General features: G+C 39.5%; 1 protein-coding gene across 5 annotated transcripts in view; it reads right to left on the bottom strand.

The window, feature by feature from the left end:
* Positions 1 to 317: 317 nt before the first annotated feature.
* kcnn2 (potassium calcium-activated channel subfamily N member 2) overlaps positions 318 to 27363 on the bottom strand; it is a 37386-nt gene continuing 10340 nt past the window's right edge. Inside the window, exons 3-9 of one of the 5 annotated variants that reach the window (XM_077496529.1) lie at positions 19890 to 20308; positions 19436 to 19577; positions 16387 to 16497; positions 16179 to 16306; positions 7839 to 7849; positions 6651 to 6757; positions 385 to 3809 (exon numbers count right to left, since the gene is read on the bottom strand). In XM_077496529.1, the coding sequence (XP_077352655.1) occupies positions 3534 to 3809; positions 6651 to 6757; positions 7839 to 7849; positions 16179 to 16306; positions 16387 to 16497; positions 19436 to 19577; positions 19890 to 20308 (1194 nt within the window). In that variant the 3' untranslated portion in view covers positions 385 to 3533. The other 4 variants (XR_013278624.1, XM_077496526.1, XR_013278625.1 and 1 more) reach the window with 4 other exon arrangements.

Consider the following 27363-nt stretch of genomic DNA (forward strand, 5'->3'; position numbering starts at 1 on the left):
GTAATAATAACGCGTCAAATCAGGACGCAAATTTTGTCTAACAATGCCAGAAAAATCTAATAAAAATTTTGATGTATCCCATGGTTTTAATGCAAAAACATTCTCATTGTACACAAAAATGCCGACATAATAAGGTACTATGTATTCACATTTGTTATAAAATAAAATATGATATATCTACAGCTCATGCCGGTATCATGTGATAGTAAAATTGTCCACGAGATGTATAACGGCTTCTATTATTTCCATTACTTTAGGAATACAATATGTTTCAAGAAGATGAGTGCTGTATGAATTGAAATCAAACACACCAGAAATCAGTTGTCAGCCATGTTTATCATTTCTGCTCTTGAATACACTTCAGCGGAACCATTTCCTGTAAAAAATAAATGCAAATTGAATGATGATATAATTGAAAAGAAAAACAGGTCCATAGTTACATTCTGTAAAGAACTTTGCAGATTTGAATTCATACTCAGTATATATGTATGTACTCCATTCTGATGAGTCTAACACCACATGCTTGGTATGCTGAATCTGTTTGTGCCCAGATCCCTGTTGCGGTTCATTATTATTACACTGTAGGAGGTGTGCTTGTCCTCATCAAAATATACAAAAATAGTACTTTTCTATAAGGTAGATACGGTATTCAGCGAGTTGTTCAGCATCAGTTGTTGTTCAGCTGAGCATGAGGAGCACACGAAGGAAGGAGGAAGAATAGGAAGTGTAACACAGCAAGACAAGACAAGTTTCATTATTACTGAGTTTGTGACATCTGTACTGTATACTAGATATGTAACTTTAGCTTAACACCAACGGGGGACTTTGCCTCCAGTCATCCGCCCTTGCCATAGCTCAAACTCTTCTTTAATTAGAATACATCACCAAACATCAGTCATTAATGAAGTGCATTGATTTAATAAAAGTGCAGATTACAGACTTTGATGCATTGGGCTGGAGGATTTTTACTAACGTGTTGTACATGCGTACAGATGATCAGACCTGAACTGTCCAATATAGCCGTTGTCAAATCTTTGTGTGTGCGGTGGCGGAGTCCTGATTTGGCATTTTTTAAAATTTAAATTTTTGACCGCGACCTTTCGCCGAGCGGATGACAGGATATTCCTGCGAGCCAGTGGCAAAATACTCCAATTATCAGTAAGCGTGTACCCCATTTTCTATAAATCATTTTTGTGCATCCAGATAAGTTTTTGATTCATATCATTGAATAGCTCTAGCTATCTACTTTTGACCTGTTTTTTTGTTATTTTATGTTATGATATTTAATACAATATTTTTGTGGGGAACATGCTAATATTCAAGTACAGATACCACTAATGTGCAAGTCAACCGCATAAGCCAGCGAGAATCAGTATGAATAAATAATTTGATAATACACAAGAAATAAATAAATGCAATATGGTTTATCCATCTGCAACTTGTCTCGGGTTGTCACACTGTGTCAGCTATCATGGCGGTTTTTGCTTATTTGCTGGCAACCAGCTGGAAGTGTTCTCTTCGGTCTTCACTCTGTATTTCTGTTAATGTTGTCAGAGCAACACAATCATAATAATACAAATAGAATTAATGATCAAATATGCTGTGTTATGTCCTTAAAATAATATCACAATATACGCATATAGGTATTGTGTGTATACTCACTATACAGTACTCCCTTAAGTACATTGAATATCTTGGTAATATAGTGAGTATATGGACAACTATAAGCACTAAATAAACTACATTCACTGAAATGTTGTGACATTTCTTTAAGGAGACCACGCAGTCCAAATTACAGCTCTTAAAAATCTCACCGTCAAGTTGATCAATTGCATACCCAGTTGCAGATGAATACACCAGTTGCAAATTGCAAAATGTCATTTTCAAAACTGGAATGAATAAAAACTCAGGACTCGGGTCTTGAATGTCACAGGAGTGACTGACCAATCAATAAGCATTGAAAAAGAATTTCTTCCAACTGAGGTGAAAAGTGTCAAAAGTTTTGTGACAGGGGGACGCTTCATTTGGAGAATTGAAACAAATAAATTTGGTTAATTGATGTATAATTTTTAGATCTTCAAAATGCCTCTTTCTCATAACATTTCTGAGTACAGTGAACCCCTGCTATTAACTAGACTAAGTGCAATTTCTGGAGAAATTGCGTGGGAATGCTGAAAGCTGAATGCTAATAGCCGAATGCTAACCTGAATGCTTACGAAGTAAATTGAGAGATAAATTATGTGAAAACTGCAAAGTTTTCATTGAAGTTGAAAGATAAATGAATAAGAAGAAAAATTGAACTGCAATCTAAGGTGGGATTTAATCATTTCAGTGAAATTGTCATGAATTTCCTGATATGATAGTCAGTTGGTATACAGTTATATCACTCAGCATAATTGCCATGGATATATTTGCAATGTACAGTCAGAAGTGGGATTCGAACCCGGGACCTCCTGGTGACTGGACAATGCACTTAATCAAGTAGGCCACTGAGCAGTGTCAAGAGAGCTGGTAATGATGATCAGTTGTATGTACGGAAGTGGGCATGGACAGAGTGACTTAGACAAAGTCCCATTGAAAATGAATGGGGAAGAGTTGATATTTAACGTTAATTTGTGCGAGCGCCGTAAGTAATGTGGAATTAGATGATAAATACCCCGGAAGGCGTCAATTTTTGAAGCAAGTTGATATTTGAACGGTGTAAATCGGAAGTATTATGTGGGAGTTGTTTCTCGGCAAATAAGTAAGGACGATAAAAATCCGATTAACATATGTGGGATGCTTTCAGCATTCCCACAATGAGTAGCCAAGTCCTGCTAAAAACAGCAAAAACCCAAGAGTAGGTTTTTGAAGGACTGCTTATAGATGCCACTAGATGGCAGCAATTCACATTTGTTCCTATTATACCTGAATAAATGGAGCTCCTCCTCTCAGTTCACGTTGCTTGGCACCAAGATACCAACAGGTGGTGCCAAACTTTTAAACACTGATTTGGCCTGAACACAAAACAGCAAATAGGTGAGTTTTTCATTGAATAACGATGTTGCCCAAAACAACCAGTGAAGAGGCGAATTTGAGAATGCAAATCTGCAAATATGCAGGAGCTCACTGCACTAAGACTTTTGGGGCACAATCACTACACCGCTGCACGCCATTTGTTCGACAGGACACTTGATGTTGATGCTGTTTCTAACCTAAAAGATTACACTTGCTTGTATTTGCCTTCTGCCGTCACGCCAGTCCCATCCAGCTCAAACCGTTCCCCCAATATCACTGTCATTTTCCAGTGAGAAGCACTATTTTAGTGCAGTAGTTTCCCACCCGATGACAGGCCTTTACTGAGGGAAGCGTCATGCCAACACTGAGGTAATAGAAAGCAAAAACTAAAAAATAAACTGCATGTAGTTATCCACTATCATTGGATTCTGTCATCAGAATATGGATAATACTTATTGAAGCCATAAGGCTTTAAGATAAATGCAACTTGGCCATATGATGGCAAAAGTCTTCAATGGAGGCCTTCCCTTCGGACCCTAGCTGCTCTCGGAGGAGGTGGGCGGCGCCGTGGTCGACGACCGCCGCCGCGACGCCGACTGCGAGCGTTCGGGGCTGTGTTTGTCGTAAGGCTGCAGCCGCACCTCCACGAAGTCCCTGTGCTGCTGGCTGATCACCTGGCTGATGAGCGCGGGCAGAGCCTGCAGGTTGCTCAGCAGAGTCTCAAGTTTGGTCTCCAGCAACGCGATCCGCTTCTCCATGTCCTCGCCCCGCTCGTTCAAGTCCGACACCATGTCGTACATGATGTTCTGAGTCTGGGACAACAAGGCAGAGGAAAACGCAGCGTTAGCGTCACGCGCTGCTTTTCCTGCTCCTCGCTAACATTCTGCTTTCATAATGAGACTTAAATGCAGCTGGCTGAATATGGATTTCTGAAAAGGAAGGAAATAAGAATGATATTTAGGCTGCACTTTAGTAGAATGGTAACAATTCATAACAGAAAAACAACATAATTAGAAATCATAAAACGTACCTAAATAGGTGCTGATGATATAATTAATCATTACTCATTATATACTGTGCGTGTTGTACAGGGGTCAGCAAGAGTTCCTGTCAAAAGAGCCATGTTAGACAAAATAAATAAAAATAACCACAAATCTGTCTGGAGCCGCAAAACATTTTAACATTGTGACGAAGGAAACAGTGTGTTATTGTTAGTCTAATGTACAGAGGGCCCAGGAGCTCATTAGAGCTGCACCATCACAGAAAAATATGCAACAGCCAATACTTTGAAATTCATTTTCTTCTACCTTTCGTATTCCGTTTTTTTTTTCTCCTTTTTTCTGTTAAATTTCTGTCATTTTTGGCAGTTTTATGGACATTATACCAATTTTCTCACTCTCTTCTTCCTTTTTTAGACACTTTTCTTTCATGGACATTTTACGGTCAATTTTTGGAAATTTTCCGGCATTTAAAATAAACAAAACTTTTTCTCTTTTTCCAACTTAAAAATTTTGACTCCATTTTAAAAAAATATTTAATTACTCATTGTTATTTAATCATTAATTAATTAGAAGAATATTTTATCTAAAAAATAAAAATTATGTAAAAAATATTTCTCTAACAATTTCTTCTCATTTCCATTACTTGACTCAGGTGTCTACAAAGGTGAGTAGTTTTACTTTATTTTAGTTTTATGACACACTGATGAACTCGTCTTTCTAATTGTCTGACATGATAAAATTACTTTATACGCAGTGATGTTGTATTGAGCTTAAATCACGTTCCATTATTTCCTAAAATGCATTATAACTAGTCAACCGTCATCATGAAGAATGTTTTGTTCCATTGTATTATGAAAATGTTACACGCCAAAGTCATATTTGACTGCCTCTCAATGAGTGCCCAATAAAAAGGCAAAGAAAATGTTGAATTTAAACAGTCAATGTCAGTTTAACCTTGTTGCTACTAAACTCCAAGAGCTGATCAGCAAAGCCAAGTAAAAAGCATCACCCCCAAAAGCAGTAAGACCTAACAGAGTGTATCCAAAGAGGAGTAAAGGTTAGAAGCAGAACCGCACATCCAGTATGGTTGACGACACATTCATCACCACCAGCACATGACTTATCTTTACAGCCTCCACAAACAGGCAGCAGCAGAATATATGCTGGAGGAGACGCGGCCACAAGGGGTCGTGTTATATGAGCAGGGACTCATGTTTGATTGAGCACGTTAGTCCGTCTGACCTTGACTTTTCAAAAGAAATGGTGCCACTTTCACACACCTTAACACAATATAAGCTCTGGGGCTGCGCAGGTCTTTGGAAAACACTGTCACTTTGAAAATGGACTCTTGGAGAGGAGAGTGAGAAGGTTTTAGACAATGTTTTAAGTGGAAAAACTTACAACTTACAGTAGGTCAGATAGGTGTGGCTACTTGGTGTTTTGAATTTTTTTTGTAAATGATGTGAAACTGAATAAAGTTTTGTAAAAATCGCAACGTAAGATGGCCGCCGCAGGCTTAATTTCTCGCCACAGCATGAGAAGCCGCTTATTTTTACGTCCGTGCTGTATCAGCCTGCGAATCCACCGTCTGACCGTAGTCTTTTTGAAGCTTGTTGCTGAGACAGCATGGTAGCGTTTTCATTTCATTTTCTCCACTCAAGAACGACGGTTCAACACACGCATTCGGGTTCGCTAGCGTCACGTTTACCGCGGCCGACTTGAATGACGTAAGCGCGCGTCTCTCACAAAGCAGAGATCTGTAAAAGTTCTGGAGTATGCGTGCGCATGTTAATGTGACGAGCGCAGGACTGCCATACTATATGTAAGTCCGTGGATGAGCGGTGCTCGCCGGAACAGCTTTTGGGGACAAAAACATGCATTGTCGAGCGTACCGGAAAGCTGATAGTACGTTCATTGCACGTTGAGGAGTACCTGAACGCTCAAGTGAGATTTTTAGAAGTGCCAGAGCTCCATACCGGCGCGTTCCGGCCCACTTAAATTTCAGACTCATCTTGTAGAGAGAGAGAGAGAGAGAGAGAGAGAGAGAGAGAAAAAGTGCTGCTGGACTGCTGCCCTCTTGTGGTGACACGCTCTTCCAACAATGAGACCAAGAATCAGCTGCTGTGTGCATAAAAACCATCTTGCAGCTGTTTTTATAGCGGGATACATTGCCAAATATTAGACTCCATGACACACTGGCCCTGATCCAGTTTGACTGCAGCGTTCTGTTGAATGTCAAACACTCTCCTTCTTTCTCTATCTCTATCTGTTGTACCTAGAAAGTCTTTTTCCCAGGTTACTGGTTCTGCTGTGTCAGGTTGGCCCGCTGCCCGGTCTTTGCCTCAAAGGTTCTGTTTAGCGCATCTGGAGATAAACTTTTTTTTTTTTCTTTCTTCGTAGAATACCCACACAGTACACACAGTCACACACAGGGGCGGCTGAATTGTCAAAACATTGTGGAAGAAAAGACAAGAGGTGAGTGAATTGGCACACATGTGAAAGGCCTGTCTGTTCATTTGACACCTGTAGACTTTGATTGAGGAGTGAAGCTTGCATGCGCCACAAAACAACAACACGCACATCGGGAGAGAAGCGTCAGTCTTTCCTCATGTGCAATGCAGCAGAAAACCGTTTACAGTCCATATAGCTTACCTTGGCAAGGTCCACTAGAGAGTTTGCTTGGTCATTCAGCTTGCGTTGCTCCATTTTAACACTTCTCAATCTGAACACAAGACCATCCAGAGGCCAGTAAATGAACGCTGCCATCAAATAGTGGGGTGGGGTTAGCATACACACGCAGCACGGTCCCGGGACATGCACAAGGATGTGTGTGTAGAGAGAATGCAGGGGTCACTCTTGTTCGGTTGGAGCTGCATGCAAGTGGGAAGGAGCCGAAAAAGAAAGGGGGACACGCGTGACTCTTTGGCTTATCGCTTCATTAATGCAGCGATGAAGTGGACTCAAATGGGGGCACGAGTGCACTTTAGTGTGGCACAGGTCCAACTGCCACTTGACAAAGAGGATTAGAAAAGTCTTTTACAATGTGCATTTTTCAATGGGATGACTTCATATTTATGCCCCTCAGGTTGCTCAAATTTACAGTGTGTGAAGTTTGGAGATGACCTCATTTAAAAGGCGGGGTCTTCCGTTTTCACTCAGGAAAATGCACTATATAAATACAGGATGTATACCCATGAACGCTTTCTCAATTTTCACCTCTGGGCTTCTGTTAATGTGTGGTGGTGATTTTTTCCTAAACAATAAAATAAAATACTGATATTGTATCTGCTCCCTTTTATGAAATTAATTTAACTTGCATTCCCAAATTACCTAAAACTAAACCCAATCTTCACTTGAAATTGAGTTGACTTTAATTTAGTAAGAATAATTTCAATAAATGGAAATAATAATAATAATAATAATAACAATAATAATAATAATAAATTTAAGCAAAGCTAAGCGTAATTATATGTTTACCCCAAACTTGTATTTCTCATATCTGAACTATACCGACTGCAACTTTACATTTCACCTAACCTGCTTAATTCGCTATTGTCCTCTCAGTGACCTTAAAAAACAGCTGTTAAGTTTTGCGCATGTGTACTTTTGGAAAAAAAAACAAAAAAAAAAACTCCATAAATAACCCACAAGATAAATGTAATGCATTTACGGGGATCATCTGGTTATGTAAATGGCAGAACAACCACAAGGGAATTATATGTGCTGATACGCGTTCTTATGTTCAACCTGGAAAGAAGCGCACACGGCCGCCGCCAGAGGGCGCCAAAGGACACCCTGTCTCACCTCATATGGAAGTCAAACGACTCCAAAAAATGTGACATTTTCTTGCCCTATTTATGAATCAAATGTGTGGCAGACAATATGGAACGTTCAGTGTTACATGAATGTGACTGCAATTGATGTAGAGGACTCGGCTGGATGGATGACCGACATCCGTGAAAACGCTGTGGAGGTCAGGCCACCACCGAGTCCGCCTCGCCTCGCCTTGCCTTTCATTCCCGATGCGTTCCCTCTCCTCGGTCAATCACCCGTCATGGGCGCTTGTGCATGGGAACGGCCCCTCTAAATCTGATTGCTATTCCCCAGGGCAGCGCGGCAACACAAAGCCTCTTGGCGTGTCACTCCCAGTTAGTGCTGTCCTATTTATTTATTTATCTATTTATTTATTTAAGCTTTTATCGCAGCCCTCTTCATTATTTCGTACAGCGCATAAAAGGACGACATGGACATTTACGCCACCAAGTCATACTTTTATCTTAGCTGACAGTTTTACGACATCTGTCACTCGGCTGCGCAAATGATGGGCGGCCGGCTTTGGCCTGACCTTCCTCTCGTGTCACGTTCCTCGTCACATATCTCGCAGCTTAAAAGACACATAGTCACTTGACTGTCGTGGCTCTCGCCTTGACTCCCGCGTTAACCTTGGGAACGGGAGGGGACACGGCCTCGAATAATGGAACCTCGAAAGTCGAACAGCTCTAAGGTAGTACAATTTTGATTTTGAATATTAGCATGGAGGGCTCTATTTTCGTCGATGGCTCATTTGGATCTGATTTTTTTTTATTATGTAGGGCGTTTCGGGGTCGTGATAGTTTTGAAGATGTGCCCAGTGGTATGAAAATTTGATGGCAGAAATTCAATTACAATTTCAATTATTACACTCCACAATTACAAAATCAGGATAATCGTTTAAAAAAAAAATAATACAAATTTTGAGTTGTTTGAGTTTAAATTTGATACATTTGCACCTTTTTTTTTTTTAAACATTTTAAAATAACTAATTTAAAATAACTAATTATAGTGTTTCAAAGATTTGTATTTGTCTTAATAGTATTTACGTTTAAGCATGTAAAAAAAATATCCGTGATTTCAATCATTACCAACATAATCGTGATTAGTATTTTTTAAAATTTTAAAATAACTAATTCAAAATAACTAATTATAGTGTTTCAAAGATTTGTATTTGTTTTAATAGTATTTACGTTTAAGCATGTAAAATTTTTTTTATCCGGGATTTCAATTATTACCAACATAAACGTGATTAGTATTTTCTTCATAATCGATCAACCCTAGCTCAGACCACGTCTAAAAATTGGTGCAAGTAGACAGATACTGAGTGCATCATATTTCATTCATAAATATGATACCAACGGGCATCAAACCCTCTGAATCCTTGTAGAAATCAATTAATTGAGCACATTATTATTATTATTATTATTATTATTATTATTATTATCATCATTAAAAACATTCATGTTATTAATAATATTAATACATCTGTCACCCTCTTAAAATAGTTACCTAAGTATTATTAATTATCATTATGCAGTACTTTGGCTGATGCCACAGCAGCCAAGCGCAGTGACAATGCTCCGGTCATGCACGGAATCACTGCGCCGTTTTCATTTTCCATTTAAAGGGAATGAGAGGATTCCGTTTTGATTGTTGACGAAATCAAATTGGCTGTGGTCACCCCCACAATGGTGCAAAATCTCCTTTAAAAAAAAAAAAATACCAACACCAGGTCTAAGATGCCTCTGGGCATTACCAGATTTGTGATAATAGAGCCCAGTGTTTAATTGTACGATAACCACATTAACTGTTAATAGCATATTATTTTTAATCCATCCATTTTCTATCCTGCTTATCTTCATTAGGGTCACAGGTGTGCTGGAGCCTATCTAGCTGACTTTTGGGTGAGAGGCGGAGTACACCCTGGTTGGTGAAGTGTTATTTAAGATTTTGTAATTTTATTGATGAATTTAGGAGAAAAAAAAAATACATAACCACCGCACTGCTTTAAAATAATGGACAATATTGTCGTTACGTTAGCAGAATAAAATGTTTAACTTATGCATGCACGTAGTCCAGTTTGAGCATAACATTCACCTTTTCTACTAAATTATTTGCGCTTCAAACTTAAAATTCAACAGAGGGAAATGCATGACAAGTGCCGCGATCGTCTTTGCGGCCGTGCCATCCGACAGAGAATTAGAGGAAATGTAGGCTGCAAATGTAGGAGCAGGCCAAACAATGGTTCCACACACCGAAAGATGACCCCCGAGCCCTGATCCGGCTGACAAAGCTGTTCAACGAAACACAAGGGGATATGCTGGTGGGAAAAGATAACTGTAGAGCTCTAGTCGTCATCCTTTGGTACATGAAAGCACAGTGGATTGGAGTTTAATCAGTGGCTTTCTGATTAAAGATCAAATCGTCATGCAGAAATGGAAAGAAGAACACCCTCCATCACTGATAATTGAAATTCACTTGACGAGCATCTGCGGGAAAGCCATTTGATTGCAACACAAAAAATGTGTTGTGAAACAAAAGGAAAAACAAACTGTGGCATGAATTTCACTTATCAAATGAGGGTGTGTCATTTGTAAGTCACACTATCGGGTTGGAAACAAGCTCTCGTTAAGCATGCACACGACAGGTCTGGAGCTAAATGGGAGGCGAGCACTTACTTTCGAGCTCTATTGCATTGAGTGTGGAACGACAAACAGGACAAAAAAAAGGAAACATGAAGTAGACAAATGAATTATTGCAACATTATAGACATATATTCAGATGGCAAATTAATCGCTTTCTCTTGAGTCTGGCTGCTGCGCAAACCTCATCTCCAACGTCTTGACTTATTGCTTCAGCAACCACGCTGTTCTCTCTCTGCAGTCTCACTTGTTTGCTGCTGCGCTTGCTCTCTTCACTGCGTCCAATCCCACTCTTACACTAAGCCATCACGCACGCACGCACACACACACACACATTGGGGCAACTAAAACAACCTTGCTGCTGACGTCAGGATGCTTACGCTTGGCCAAACAGACAGACGGTGCCTCAAAGCGTTAACGGCCCAACAGCTGTTTGCACCTCGCATTCCTTTCCTGCCACAAGGGGAGGACGTCTCACAGCGACGTGATTTGATGTTTCACATTGCAGCACCGCACACGTCACAGTGCATTCTCGTCCAAACTGCTTCGCCTTTTTCTTTTCTTTGATTATCCACTGCCACTTTAAGAATTGTGAGTTTATTTAGTTTATTTAGGTTCCAAGTGTGTCAGTGCTCTTGTAGTATTGCAGATTTTGCAAAAAATACCACGGTATCACAGGATTAAAATTATAGTTCTAAAATGACCCCCCCCCCCCCCCCAAAAAAAAATAAAAAAATAAAAAAATAAAAAAATAAAATTACATTATATATATATATATATATATATATATATATATATATATATATATATATATATATATATATATATATATATATATATATATATATATACATACTGGTGAACTATTTTTTAAAACAGACCTGTGGGCTACTCATGTTGTCCTTGGGGCTAAACAGTACTCAGCGGCACCATTTTTTCTTTTTTCTTTTTTTTCTCCCAAGGACAACGCACAGAGTAAAAAGGCATCGATGTTTGCAGTGTCATTAACACAACCTAGGCATAGGTTAATACTCCTAACCAACCTTTACCTATAACCACTGTGCTGTCACCGATGTGCAACATGAAACGCTAATGCCATCCAGTGTTACCTTCATTTTTTTACGGCAGCAATATTTTAAGCAACGTGCCCCCAATGATGTTTGTCAACTATATGACGATGCTCAAAAATTCAGAAGCACTAACTTATTTTGTTAAAGGGATACTTCACTTATTTTAGCCCATTATAGCAATAAAAAGTTAATATTTTTGTCTGTAAATTAATTTTATATTTTCATTATTTTTCACGTACAATCAGTACTTTTAAAAACACATTTTGCAACTTGCTGTCGACTGAAAATGACATCACAAGGGCTCAGGTAAGCAATCAGCTCACCTGTTTTCTAGGTTTGGTCATGTGACATTCACAAGCTGAGCTGTGATTGGTTACCTGAGCCCTTGTGATGTCATTTTCAGTCGACAGCAAGTTGCAAAATGTGTTTTTAAAGGTACTAATTGTACATGAAAAATAATAAAAACATCACATTTATTATAGGCAAAATATTAATATTTGACTGCCAAAAATATGAATCCTTTCGCGGCCAATCAAAGTGGCTGGTCTCATTCTATTTAAATGTAGCATCTCACATGGAGACATCTCAGGGAGAAAAAAGGACGCAGCAATCCGTGTGTGACGGAACATTGTCACTTTGATTGTACGTTGTGGCAGCAGGCAACGTGAGCGGGTATCTTCATTAAATGATATGCTGAGAACTTCTGTAACCGGTGATTTAAATATGTCCGCGGACCTAATGGAACTATTATCCCCACCACAGATCGTTTACCCCCCGCCAAAAAAAAAAATAACGCACTCAATAAATTCATTTCTACAATGATTCAGATGGTTTGATGTCCACTGTCGCCACATTTATGAATGAAACGCAATAACAACCGTGCACATTCACAACAATCGGAATACATACTTAGAAATGTCAAATATAAAGAAATACAAATGTTTGCTTATCCTGTCACCGCAGCATTTACACTCTGCCATCTCCACTTTGTGGTCTGTTTTCATACTTCTCGCAGTCTCCTCTGCATAACAACAGCCACACGCCGAGATGTAAATACGCAAGCTGCTTCCCTCTCTTCTGTTGTTTGGTGCCGTGTCTCGCTCTGACCGATGCGTTCAAAGCGACATGTTTTTTTTTTTTTTTCAAATTACCTGCAGAAGAGCCGAGCTTGTATTTCACAATGGGAAAATGTTTGAAGCTCCTGAGTGTAGTTTTTCAAAGGCACAATTGCTTTATTTTAAGTCATTTTAGTTGAAAAAATCATAACGTAGCTCACATAGTATTGTTGGTTTGTGTAACTGCAACTTGACAGTTGTGATATTAAAAGTGTTGGAGTAGTCCCTACTTAAGGGTCAGGTAGCAATGATGTATTTGCACTGTTAAGTTATTCACCAAAAAGATGATCTTCGAATAAGCCCAATTAAATTGTTACATGACAAAAAAAAAGGTACAACTTCATCAGGATTCAACTAAAGCAATGACATTTTGTTGAATAAAATCTCAACATTGAATGGCCGATTATGAACCCAACGTATCCCTTTAATGGAGAAGTCAAGTAAAAATTTTAATTTCCACTAAGTTCGATGCGCCCCCACATAGTCTAAACTATTCTCATCTTGTGAACGTCACATGACCAAACTCAGAAAACAGGTGAGCCGTGATGGGTCGTTAACCTATTGCTGCATTCGAGGAAGGTGGGAAGTCTGACATTTCCGACTTCATACCAGGAAGTGCGCACGGGAACAGCCATTTGAACTCGGACGTCTGAATTGCGACGTGGACAGACCATGAATGGCAAAACATAATTTACACGATAACATATTTCGCTTTACTTGTTATAACATTCATTTATTTATTTGTAATAAGTGTTTAAATTAGCGCGTTAATAGTGCGTTAACTTAATTAACTCATATGAACAATGTTTAAAGAGCAGAAAACTAGAATGGAGGAGCCATTTGGCACCGCTTCCATGCTTCAAAAGAACGCGCTTGTCAGTTAGCAGTTAGCGCGCGAGCTAGGTTGCTACAGCTCTCAAAGATGTCGACATGGGCACTCTCAGACCCCTTTGAGAGCGTGTTGAGCGTTTGCTCTTCATGTCACTTGGAGAGACGTCCAAGTCACTTGATCTTTAGACGCGAGGCGTATTTTATTCAGCAACTCCAGAAGATAGCTCGTGTAACACATCCGTGTCTGGTTCGTTTGCAGTAAAGCTGTGTCATTTTACAATGCGCAGCCGTGTAAAACTTATCAAAAGATTCATGAGTTAATTATTAAAGTCAAGATATTAATTATGATTAAAAAATTTAATCAACTGGCAGCCCTATAAATAAGTAGCTTCACGTAAAGCAACGTGATTTGGACTGCCTTAACCAGAACAACCAAAAATGTATCAGTATCAGCCATCTTTGTTATTTACATTCGCCTTGAACTGGGACAATCCAGGTGGGCTAAATCTGGCTTCTTTTGTCACAGCAAGTGACAAAATGGCCGCCCCCAAGGCGGATAAAAACGGGTGGATTTTATATATCGTGTTTGTGAAGAATTTTGACTTGATTTCCCCTTTAAGTGACGTCTGAATACTGACTGAATGCGGTGTACAGGGCAGCACAGCCTTTTCTAACTCCCTACTTTGATCCGCTTGCTGATGGCCATTTCCTGTCCTACATTCATCTTGATACAAGCATCACACTCACACTCAGTCCAGCCAATTTCTTGAGGCGCTCCGAGATAACACGCACACACACATACAGTACACAACAGCCCGCGCGTGTAACAATCTGTACAGGATGCTGAGCGCTACGCTACCACACAGAGCTGGACGTGTGGAGGATCAAAACTGCCAAAATTAAAAATAAATAAATGAATAAATAAATAAATAAATAAATAAACACAAGTGAAAATAAAATGTAAAAAAATAAATACAAAAAAAATATAAAAATAGAAATAAAAACAAACAAATAAATAAATATAAACATAAAAATGAGATTCAAAAAATACAAATATAATAAACACAAAAATAAATTTAATTAAATAAATGTAAATATCAATCAATAAATATGACATTACATGCAAAATGGTCTCACATTTATTTATTTCTTGCTGCAAACGCTCTGTCAGGAGTCAGGACAAAATGTTATTCAAATGAGGGGGCGGTCCGAAGCGCGTCTTGTGTTGGACTCCGCCGTTTGAAACCGGCTTTCAATGGTCGAGTGAGTGGGTCGGTGAACAAGGAAGTCTCACTGGCTTGCATGAGAGCTCCAAGCAATGGACTCGACTATTGAAAGGCAACGACGGAGTCCAACCGAAAACACGCTTAGGACCGCCTCCTCATTTGAATAACAGACAGAGCGTCTACAACAAGAAATAAACGTGAGAGAAGAGCGTTTTTTATTTAATGATTGATATTTAAGTCTATTTATATATTTATTTCCACATTTATTTTCATTTTTTGAATCTCGGTTTTATTTTTGTATTAAATTTTTACTTTTATTTATTTATTTATTTAGGGATATATAATTATCATTTAAAAATATATTTTTATTTCCATTTCTATGTATTTTTTTGTATTTAATTATTGAATATTATTTATTTTTTATCTGTTTTATTGTCACTTTATTTATTTTTGGCAGTTTTTTCCCCTCCATACTACACGGAGCTGGTCGCGCCTCTTTCCTACCCAATATTCGCACCAAAGGAACTTAATTCGGAAAGCGTGAGGTCTGTGTGTCATCGTCACATCATCGCTTCAAACTGCGAGGACATAAATGACACGAACAGGTGACCGTAAACAAACAAATATATATATATATATGTGGATGTGGGTTGCAGCAGCAGCAGCAGACCTTTTGTGTAGTAACCAGCCTTCCATACACAAACGGGTATGTCAAATGAAAGTCACACACGACATCAAACTACAGGGAGCAACCAAACATACAAACAGCAGCACATAGCGCGGTTCGAAAACTTAAACAAGAGCACAGTCAGTCACCTTTAGTTGAACAAAGCACTGAGCTGATTGCCGCTGAAAGAAGCCTGTGTGTCAATGGAGAAAAAACACGAGCAAGGTGAGGCTACGATCGATACTTTTAGTGAAGTCACAGCGCACTTTGGCTGTCCTCGGAGGCTGGGGCTGAAAGAGCAGCTGCCAGGTAAGGAGTGTGAATGAGCCCGTTAGGAAAAGCATAAAAAACAAAACGCGCAGGTCAACCTGGCGCCCGACTCCACGCATCCGGAGTGACAGTAACACATGAATCAATAGCTTGCGGCTAAATGAGTTGCGATGATGTTTCATCTGCACAACCACTCACGCGCACACAACACGGCAAGAAATGTTTTTACATATCTCGTTGCCAGAATAAGCATTTTTAACAGCTTTTACGCTGACTACTCCAACGCTGCTCTTAATATAAATGGATTACAAGAGCCTCTTAGTCCGAGTGATTTACATACATTTATGGAATTTGCATATTCTAACGCATATTGCAATGTACACAAAGCCAGATCAACTCCTCAGCTGTGAAATGAAAATGAGTCAAGGAGGAGGGGGAAAAAATTTCAAATACATTTGAGAGTTCATTTGCTACAGGTGTCAAACAATTCAGGATTCAGGTGAATGACAGGTGCGGACATAAGCGTGTGAGAAGTATGGCACCTACTGATGAATGGCTTGGAGAAATTTCCTCTGGTGCTTCCTGACTCTGGCGTGGTCCATCTTCCTCACCAGTTTGGTGTTCTTGTAGATGAGCCACGTCTCCCTGAGAACGTTCGCAGCTGTGTTTTTCACCTGAAGGGCCCAGCAAAGCGTAAGACGGCTGATAAATCCGACGCAAAGCGATCAGAAGCGGGCGCGGAGGGATGACGCACTCTTTTGGTGAGCTGGGTGTCCATCATAAAATTGTGAACGTGCTTTTCAGCTTTGGTTAATTCCAGCTTCTTCGCCACCACAGCTACCACCAAGGCGGTGCAGCCGGCACCCTGGGAAATAGGCAGGAAAGTGACACTTTACAAAGAGAAATTTTGTTACCATTTTATTTACTTTTTTATTTTTATTTTATTTTTTTATAGTTTTTAATTTTTAAAATAGTTATTAGTAGTTGTTGGATTTGCACACACGGGGGATGTGTTTGTTGCAACCTCTGCACTTTTTTAAAGCCACACATTTCACACTTGCCCCTTTTTAAATCACATGCAATCTGTGTGAAATGTTATTTTTAGTCCTGCATATGCCATGGGCCAATACAAAATGGACAGTGAGCTTCAAATGGCCCACGGGCTGTAGTTTGGAACCAAGGTGTCATGACTGGGTCATGCAAGGGTTATGTTTGGGTCATGCAAGGGTTATGTTTGGGTCATGGCACTGTCATGACTGGGTCATGCTAGGGTTATGTTTGGGTCATGGTACTGTCATGACTGGGTCATGCAAGGGTTATGTTTGGGTCATGGCACTGTCATGACTGGGTCATGCCAGGGTTATGTTTGGGTCATGCAAGGGTTATGTTTGGGTCATGGTACTGTCATGACTGGGTCATGACAGGGTTATGTTTGGGTCATGACTGTGCTTTGTTTGGGGTCTGATGCAGTCAGCATGTAACAGCAACTAGTTTCAACTGGTAAAACGCCATGTGATGTCAGAAGCTATGTGATGTCATGAATCTGTGATACACCCCCCCCCCCCAAAAAAATAAAATAAAAAATAAAATAAAATCTACGCCACTGCTCTAATTAAGTTGTTGGAGAAATTAAAGATGTTATTTCCGTTGTCCCCTTGTCATAAACTATCAAACAAACAACTATAATTAGAACCTAACCTATGATATATAATCAAATACATTTTATGGGCTTAAAGCATATTAAATAGGTGATTAAATCAATCAAGGGTTGGGCCAGACTGCTGAATTGTTCATTCATTTGTGCCAGAAGTTAGGGGAGGGCACTTTTCTGTTCCCCAGCGCCCAAAGCAAGATCCATAAAAAGCATGCCTGGATGAGCTCGCTGAAGAAGAACTTAAATCACCAAGCACCTTTGGAATGAACTACAACAGAGATTGTGAGCCAGTCCCTCGCACCGACCTCACAAATGTTGCTCTGGATGAGTGCACAACATTTCCCACACACGACAACATCTTGTACAGGAGTGGAAAGGAGTGAAAAGCAATTCAGCATTCTTTTTGATTTTCACTTCCGGTAAATGGAATGTCCAGATGTCCCGTCGTTTAAGTCAGGGGTCTGCAAACTGTGGACACATGAGTGTTCACATGTGGCTCTTTAGGCCCTGTGAATCTCTTAAAAAAAGAAAAGAAAAAAAAAGTAGAAATTATTATTATTTTTTAAAAATTTTTTTAGGGAAAATATTCTTCAAATAAATTGATTTATGTAAAAAAAAAAAAAAAAAAGCCGTAATTACATTTTCAAAAAATGTCACAGTTCAATTTTTTAATTTTTAAGATTAAAGGTACAATGAAAAAAAGTTTTAAATATTACTTTAAAATGTCCCAAAACTGACCATAAAACGTCCCAAAACAATTGAAGGGCGAACATTACCATAAAATGTACATAAATTTGCCAAAAATCTTCGAAAATTGCTAGTATAAATAGGCAGAAAAACTGCCAAAAAGCAGCCATAAAATGTCCAAAAAGGAAGGAGGCAGAAAATTACCATATGTCCATAAAATTACCAAAAATGTCAGAAATGTGACAGAAAGGCAGAAATGTCTAAAAATGTGTATTTTTTTTTATTCCAAAAACAGAAGGCGAAAGGTACGTAGAAGAAAATGAATCACTACGTATTCAATGCTGCATACTTTTCTGTTATGATGCATCTCTAAATAGCTATTGGCCCCACACGGTTTCCTTCATCACAATGTTCAAATGTTTTGCAGCTCCAGACCAATTATAGTTTTGGAATTTTCATTTTAGTTATGTTTTATATCATTTTTTTTATTTTTTTTTATTTTTTTAGTTAGTTTTTATTAGTTTTAGTTGTTTAATAATTATCTACTTTTAATTTAGTTTGAGTTAGTTTCAGTATTAGTTTTAGTTTGTTTTTGTTTTAAAAAAAAATGTGTATTACTTGTGCGCAATATTAACAAAAACAGCATGGGAGTGACGTCATCTGAAGGTGCTTTGCTATTGGCTGCTGCTAGATGACATCACTTCTGTGTGACACACTTTCAAACGTCCTTATTCCAGTTAATATCAAAATAGAGGGGCGGCACGGTAGTCGAGTGGTTAGCACGTCCGCTTCCCAGTTCTGAGGTCTCTGGTTCGAGTCCAGGCTCGGACTTTCCTGGGTGGAGTTTGCATGTTCTCCCCGTGCCCGCGTGGGTCTTCTCCGGGTACTCCGGTCTCCTCCCACATTCCAAAGACATGCATGGCAGGTTAATTGGGCGCTCCGAATTGTCCCTAGGTGTGCGTGTGAGTGTGGATGGTTGTTCGTCTCTGTGTGCCCTGCGATTGGTTGGCAACCAGTCCAGGGTGTCCCCCGCCTACTGCCCAGAGCCAGCTGAGATAGGCGCCAGCAGCCCCCGCGACCCTTGTGAGGAATAAGCGGTCAAGAAAATGGATGGATGGATATCAAAATAGAGCTACTTAAAATTACATTTAAAATCATCCCCATAGGCTCATGCATTATATTACCGAAGACTAAAATGAAGGACATTTTTGCTATAATCATAGTTAGTTTTTTGTTAGTTCTGTAAACATAAAATGTAGTTTCAGTGAGTTTCCAGTTTTTGAAAAAGCATTTTCATTTTTATTTTATTTTGTTAATGAAATTGTTTTTGAATTTTAGTTTTAGTTTTTTCGTTGACCTTGTTCCAGACAGATTTTTTGTTGTTGTTGTTATTTTGGCCTAAAATGGGCTCTTTTTGACAGTACAGGTTGCTGACCCCTGGTCTACGTAACAATGTTCTCACCATAATGCCCGTCAGGAGGCAGACTCCTTTCCCACAGTACGTATTTGGGACCATGTCTCCATAGCCGATTGTAAGAAAGGTGATGGAAATCAACCACATGGCCCCGAGAAAGTTGCTGTTGGTGTCTTGGCTGTCGTGGTACCTGCAATACATAATGCATGCAACAGGCTGAGCATCTTATTTTATCTTTCTTTTTCTGCCTCATGGTTTTGGGGTTGGAGTCTTGGCTCAGAACTCTCCATGCATGTTACGCTCAATAAAAAAAAAAGGTTCTAAATCGTGAAATGAAATAACTAAAGCAGAGCGGAATATGTTCGACCTTTTAGATTCAAATGTTGCTGGATGCTTATTGAGCTCTTGGATGCATGGAGATGATCTATTTTTGTGCCTTATCTATGTTTGATGCTGAGAGGCGCAGCATAGCGTGAGAAAAAAAAAAGAAAAAGAAAAAAACCTCTCGCAAGCTCTGACTGTCCACGCCGCGATGATCCACAGCGAGATGGTGAAGACCAGCAGCACCGTCCCGGGACAGATGGTCATGAGGGTCTTCATGACGAACCTCGTGTTGAAGTTGATCTTGTTGAGCGCCCCGATGCTGCGGGACGAGGCGTCGGTGAACAGCTTGCTGTGCAGCAGCATGACGCGGGCGATGAGGTACAGCCGCAGGAACATGGGGATGGACAGGATGATGTCCACGTCGGCGTCCGTCTGGGATGGCGTGTAGGAGTAGGCCAGGCGGGCGTTCCAGGTGAAGGTGTAGTTTCCCGGGACGGGGTGGATGGCGCACACCAGGATTTCAAGGCAGATGAAGAAGATGCGCTCGTAGGTCATGGCTATCCTCCAGTCGTCGGCCGCGTTGTCCACCATGAATAACTGCGAGCACAGCGGCCAACGTTTCCATCATTGTGACACAGCAGGCAACAGGAAATCATTCAAGCCTCTAAACAATATGTCACTAATGTCCTCGGGTCATTAAAGTACATTTCTCACCTCACGTTACTCAAAGACTCTTATTTCTGATTTGGTCCAACACTACACGCCGGAGACAATTGATTGCGAGTAAGCACAACATCCCTGCCCAGCAGCCAATACAAAACACGTTTTCAGGTCAAAACCCAAATTAGAAATTTCCTCACCAGAAGTCCAACTTACACGAATAAATTACATATTGATCCAACATTGACAGGCGCGTATAAATTAATGAAAAAGAACACTAATGTATTACAACAAATGGGAATCAAAAAAGCCCTTTGCCAAGAAATGGCATGCCTGCTTGATGATCAATAAAACAGCTTACAGCATTTCACTCTGACAATCTGCTACCCAATAAAAATGCGAGCCAACGGTCAGGAAAGGCAGCAAGAAAAGAAATCTTATATAAATGAAATATATAGTGATTTTTTTTCCAACAAACCTTTTCCACATATCATGACATTTCAGTATTTTTTATTTTTTATTTTATATCACCAAACTCCCCACAATATCGTGATAATTATCGCATTGTGAGGTTCATATTGTAATACTACTGTATCGTGACATTTGGATATTGTTACATTCCAAATCATAACCGAGCTAATCTGGGTCAAGGGTCAGCCAACCTGGACTCCAATAATGTGACGAGATTGTATGTTGTTGGTTAAAGCTACCTTGTGTTTAATAAATCATAACCATTTTGAGTTTCATTTTCGAATGAAACACTGCCAATTAGGTTCTTGAGTTTTTAGACTATAGTGGTACCTCTACTTATGAAATTAATTGGTTCTGGAAGAAAGTTCTCAAGTCGAAAATTTTGTAAGTAGAGACGCATTTTCCATGTAAATGCCCTAATCCGTTCCAAGCCTCCCAAAATTCAGAAATAAATGTTTTATAAAGCATAAAAATGCATCAAAACATGTAACAAATACAGGACTGTCTCAGAAAATTTGAATATTGTGTCAACTGAAATATTGCAAGACTTGTATTATTTTAATATCGCTGATTATGGCTTAAGAAATCAAAATATTAGATCTCAAAATATTAGAATATTTCCTCAGACCAAGTAAAAAAAAGAAAAAAAGAAGCCATAATCAGCAATATGAAAACAATAAAATCTTGCAATATTTCAGTTGATTTGTAATGAATCCAGAATGTATGACATTTTTGCTTATTTAATTGCATTACAGAAAATAATGGACTTTATCACATTATTGTAATTTTCTGAGACAGTCCTGTATACAAGTATACTGTAAATTTCAGCCACATTTGCTCCTTTTTCATATTCATGAGAAAAGATTTAAAGCACTTTGGGCACTCGCGGTGTTTGCACTCAAATGCAGTAAATCACACTTGCGCCATGTACCTTTTCTGCACAACCAAGCCAAGTGGGATAATGCTGTAACCGTGTGCACTTTCACTCAATGACACGGCATCCTGCAATCAAATCATTTGATTGATGCCAGAGTCTTCTGGAACGGATAAAAATACTTGTCGTACAGCCACAATTGCTTTTAACACAACAGGCCAGGAGAGGTGAGTGTGATGTATTAAATTTCACATCCCTGTCATGACCAAAAAAAAAAAAAAAAAAAAAAAAATCCCTGCAATTTTGAATCATGTTTCTATATTTTATATAAGCACTTTTTGGCCCAGTGGGGTTTGCAATAAACGCACGTGCATGCATTCCGACGCCAATGGCCCTCTCTCTCTCTCTCTCTCGTCTCTTTCTTCCACTTCTGTGATTTCTCTCGCCGCTTGGACTCTTTGAATAAAACAAGAGCAGAGAAAGGTGCAACATTAGCAGCGTGCAGTCAGCGTTTTCAGCTGCACGCCGAGTCGCACTGATGCGAACATCTGCTGCCGCCACATTAAGCGCTTTGCCTTCCCGACTGGACGGTGCCGGTGACCGACCGGTGAAGTCGTCTCTCTGGGGACGACCAACGTGGCTGTAATTTAACACCCTTCGTCGCTCCCGCAAACACACACACACACACATTCCTCCCTACTCTTCATCATTTTAAATGCAATTTACAGCTATCTACGAAGACAGAGCGTGTTCACCCTGAGCTCATGGCAGCAGTCCGATCACGGCGCTCTCTTATCTCATTTACACATTATCTGGAACTCACCCTGTTGCAGATTAAAGGCCATCAAACTGCATCGGCTTCCGCAACATTTGTCAAATAGATTTTGCTCCCATTAAGTTCCTCCTCTGTCTACGTGCACGTCATCGGGACTGGCAGCAGATATTTCACAAAATGTATCCGTCAGCAAACATTAAAGGGGATTCCCCCCCGTGGGCTGTTTTGGCCACGAAAAGTCAAAGGCAGGAGAAAAAAAAAAAAAAAAAAAAAAAAAAAAAAAAGACTAGACTAGAATCTAGAAGGTCTAAGTTGTGGCGCAGTTTGTTTGATCTTGGTCAAGGCAGCGGACGTGTTTTATTCATAAATATGTCAACAGTGTGCATCAATCTCTCTAAATCATTTTAGAAGTGAATTCATTGAATAAATTATAATTATTACATTCTATGTAGTTAGCACGCCCGCCTCCCAGTTCCGAGGACTCGGGTTCGAGTCCAGGCTCTGGCCTTCCTTGGGTGGAGTTTGCATGTTCTCCCTGTGCATGCGTGGGTCTTCTCCGGGTACTCCAGTCTCCTCCCACATTCCAAAGACATGCCCAGACTGCCCAGAGCCAACTGAGATAGGCTCTAGTACCCCCCCGACCCTTGTGAGGAATAAGCGGTCAAGAAAATGGATGGATGGATGGAAGGATATTAATGTGGACGGGCGAGTACCAACCAGTATCCATGCATCATGGTGGCATCTTGTGGCCATTTTACTATCAGGAACTAGATAATAGGAATTCGATTAATAGAAAATTGCCAATAATTTCATGCAGTTTTAAGAAAAAAAACGCTATATATTGGTATATATTTATATATATATTTATCAAGATCTGCTTATGTTCTATGTTGCCAAACTGGCCGGTTGTGATCTTTTCTACACAGAGATATCTCCATTTGAGATGAGCACGCCCCATTTAAAGGGACTGAGATGAGCTGCTTTGTTTAGCGGCGCATAAAGTCGGTTGTGCTCGCTCCCCCAACGGTGCAAACCAACCGTTGTATCAAATTACTAACACGCAGTCTAACCAGCCTCTGCGCAGATTTACTGTGTAGCGTACGCAGCTCGGCGTGATAGACTTGTGCCATCCAGTGTTTTGCTACCGAATTTTACATTTATAGTCGTTGATTTCACACAATGCCTTCACAATTATTAAAGGTTTTAAGACAATGACAGCTGATGCTGAGAAAATATTTTACATTCTTTTTATTTCCTATTGTGAAATCAGAAAACAAAATCAGCGATCAAACAGTGTCTCCGAATATTTATTTATTTTTTTGCCCGATTGCTGCTGTGCTTGTATTTTACTTCCTGCATTTATTTGATAGGGACATTGCAATTTACCATAGTTCAAAGACAGGTCATGAAACTGAGGCACTGCACAAAGACTTTATAGCTTTTTGCTCATTTACAACTCCGGGCCTTAGCTGAGCCAAGCAGGCGTACACAAACAAACTTAAAACTACTTTGACTTATGCGGCGTAGCCTACATTATAATCACACGTAAAATATGTTGAAAAGAGGTCATAACAGCAATCTTGAGTATGCAGATACAGCAATAGCCATCATATGGAACACTCGCTGCAAGCTCATGTCGGACCTTTGCCAGCAACTTTCCATTTAGTCTAATTTGAGATTTCTCATTATGGAGGTGAAAACAGTCCTGGAGGCCTAATGGGATCAGCGACCTAGATTGTAAATTTAGCAGTGATACATAAAATTAAATTGCTGAATAGTCTTGCCCCCCCCCCATACAACGTGAAATTGGAAACGCCTTTTCATCATTTTCAAGGCAAGGACACAAAAATGTGTCGAAAAAAAAAATAAAAAAAAATCAATAATCTGGAGTAATGCCACTAAACCGCCTGCTTTGCCTCGACACACGTCAAAGTCTGCTTTGTATGATACGAGAACAGAGCAAGCGACAAGTCCCCCGTCGTGGCCCCACAAAGGCCGCTCCACTCATCTATAATTATTTAAAAGCCACAATCCGTTTCCCCGCACACATGAAGAGGCGTCAATTAAATTTTCAGCGCTCGTTGTTCATATCAGCCGAGTGACACCGAGCTCTTTTGACAAGCAGACATCTGTCAGAGAAGTTGTGTAACCCTAACCTGCCCGGCCAGCTCGGCGTAACGTAGACACGCAGACACACAAAAACGGGCGGCCGGCCTCTTGCTTCCCGCCTCCTACTTCCTTACTTTACGCCAGCTCAATGCGTTGTTCTCTACGTGGCTCAAGCTGCGTTTTATTTTACATTTTGAACAACGCACATCCCTGTGTGAAGCGTTTACAGAGCTTGTTACCTCAAAACAATGTAATTAAACATTTAGACCCCGCTTGCATAAGGAGCGCCTACATGGTGGCTGAAAGCAATTAGGGTAATGGTTGACCTGAAATACAACACTCAAGGGCCCTTTACCACAGAGCATCAAGTATTGAAGGGTGGCACCAGAACAACAGTTATGACACACGGGTGCATACCAAGCCATAAAGCATGGAGTCAAACATTAAAACAAGAACTGTCGTCCTGTTGGTTGCAAGCTAACATACCGTTTTTTGTTTTTCGTCTATGAGATCAACCAAACCTTTAAAGTAGGCACAATTTTCCGTATCTTATAGCGATTAATCGCATTTTTCTACTTCTGCTTCAACTTTTTATTCTTCAAAGCTTGTAACAGACATTTGCTTGAGTAAAATTGGAATTAATGTACACTCATCAAATAAAAAGTACATTTAGAATTAAAGAACAATTGCCACATTCCTTTCTTATTTCTGTATTTATTTTATCAAATCAAATCAAACTTTATTTATATGGCACCTTTCATACTTTCAAATGCAACTCAAAGTGCTGAACAATTAAATCATCCATAATACAATAAAAAGGAAAAGCCATCGCCCCCCCCCATATCCCCATGATCGTTCCCACAGACACAAACCACAACATGGCGGGGCACAGAAGAACCCTGTGAGGAAAGGCACCCAGGAGGAGTTCATCCACACTGAGAGGGATGATGGCCAACCACCACAGGGATGTCAAGCGATTACATTTTTTTTTTTTTATCGTAATAAAACTCATGACTTCAATAGTTAACTCACGATAAATCACAAATTTTAATCTGTTCTAAATGTACATGTAATGTAATGTCTGCGATTGGCTGGCAACCAGTCCAGGGTGTCCCCCGCCTACTGCCCAGAGCCAGCTGAGATAGGCTCCAGCACCCCCCGCGACCCTTGTGAGCGGTCAATAAAATGGATGGATGGACTAAATGTACAATAAAATGTACAAAATATGTTTTCCCTCAAGTAACACATGTTCACATAAAAGTGGGATAAATGTTAAACTAATAGAAATATGGCTGCATCTTTGAGTCAATGGTTCAGTAATTTCATAATAATTCATAAAATTGAGTTAAAAAAAAAACGAGTGTGAAATTGATTTGTGCTGAGGTCAATTTTCTGCCACTAGATGGCATAATTGCATTTGTAAGACGATGACAGCTCGGTGCATTTTTCTTTTCATATTAAGAGCTATCTAATCTTTATCATAAAGTAACTTGTGAAATTCTGCATATTTTTAAAAATTGTAAAATACAACTTGACCCTCGTCTCCACAAATGTATGCATTATTCACTCATTCATTTTCTTAACTGTTTATTCCCCACAAGTATGGGATGTATGTATTATGTATATATTATTCTTAAATTTATTACTGCTAATTTTTTACATGGACGTGTCCTGATGTGTTGCGACTGGAATTCTCCCTGTACAGGCTTTCCAAGTAAGGAAAAAAAAAACTAGTGGCGTTAAAGGAACTTTAAATTCTCAAAATTAACACACTAATTTTGACACCCATAAGAACAATATATCGTGTGTAAACCACTTCCATTAACACATTCACTGCCAGCCCAGCAAAAATCCATTATTTGACGTCTTTTTCCGTCAATGGCAGTCAATGAGTTAAAATGAGATGTAACCAAAATTGACAGATTTTTAAGCAAAATTTGCCTTAAAAGGTTAAAAAAAAAAAAAAAAAAAAAAAAAAGGGGGGAAAAGGATGCTACAATATAATCACAAAATATATTGGCACATTGTGGTTAACACATTCACTGCCAGCCCAGCAAAAATCCATTATTTGATGTCTTTTTCCGTCAATGGCAGTCAATGAGTTAAATTCTAATAGGACCTTCTGTAAAAATCTTATGTGGCGTGAGGAAACACCAAATCATTTATTCATGTTTTTGTTTACAGGCTGGAAGAAACTGCACACATCAGCAAAATAATTAATGAAAAAAAAAATACAAAATAGTCATAGAGTGTGTTTGTAACGGTGTAGCTGATGTGAAACTCATCAACTTGAGCAGGAGAAAGCAAAATAATTGTTTTCAAGCTGCACTGAACACAGACCTGATGAACTGCGTGCATGAACAACAAAATGCAGCACATTTGCATGAAGGCCATATGCCACAGCTTCGTTTATAGATGCGCTGATTCATTCAAAGGGGCAGCCAACATATACATCATTTCAATAAAAACATCTATCTGCAAATTGTTTTCATCATCAAATTTCATATAAGGGAAAATAAACATGAAGAAAATTACCATTTCACAGAAATATTGTCGTTGTGGCGAATAGGGCGGAGAACGAATCAAGTCCAATTGATTTGACGATGCTGTACATACTGTACAAGCCTATTAGGAAAGTGAGTAAAGAGTATGAACTCTGGATTATCCTTACAGCTTCAAAGGCAGACACTCATGTTTGACTCTTTGTAACACACAATCGGATCCAGTAACATTTACCTGGCAGTTAAGCCGAGCATAGTGGAC

Source organism: Festucalex cinctus, chromosome 15 (assembly GCF_051991245.1).
Source record: "Festucalex cinctus isolate MCC-2025b chromosome 15, RoL_Fcin_1.0, whole genome shotgun sequence".
Classification (NCBI taxonomy): domain Eukaryota; kingdom Metazoa; phylum Chordata; class Actinopteri; order Syngnathiformes; family Syngnathidae; genus Festucalex; species Festucalex cinctus.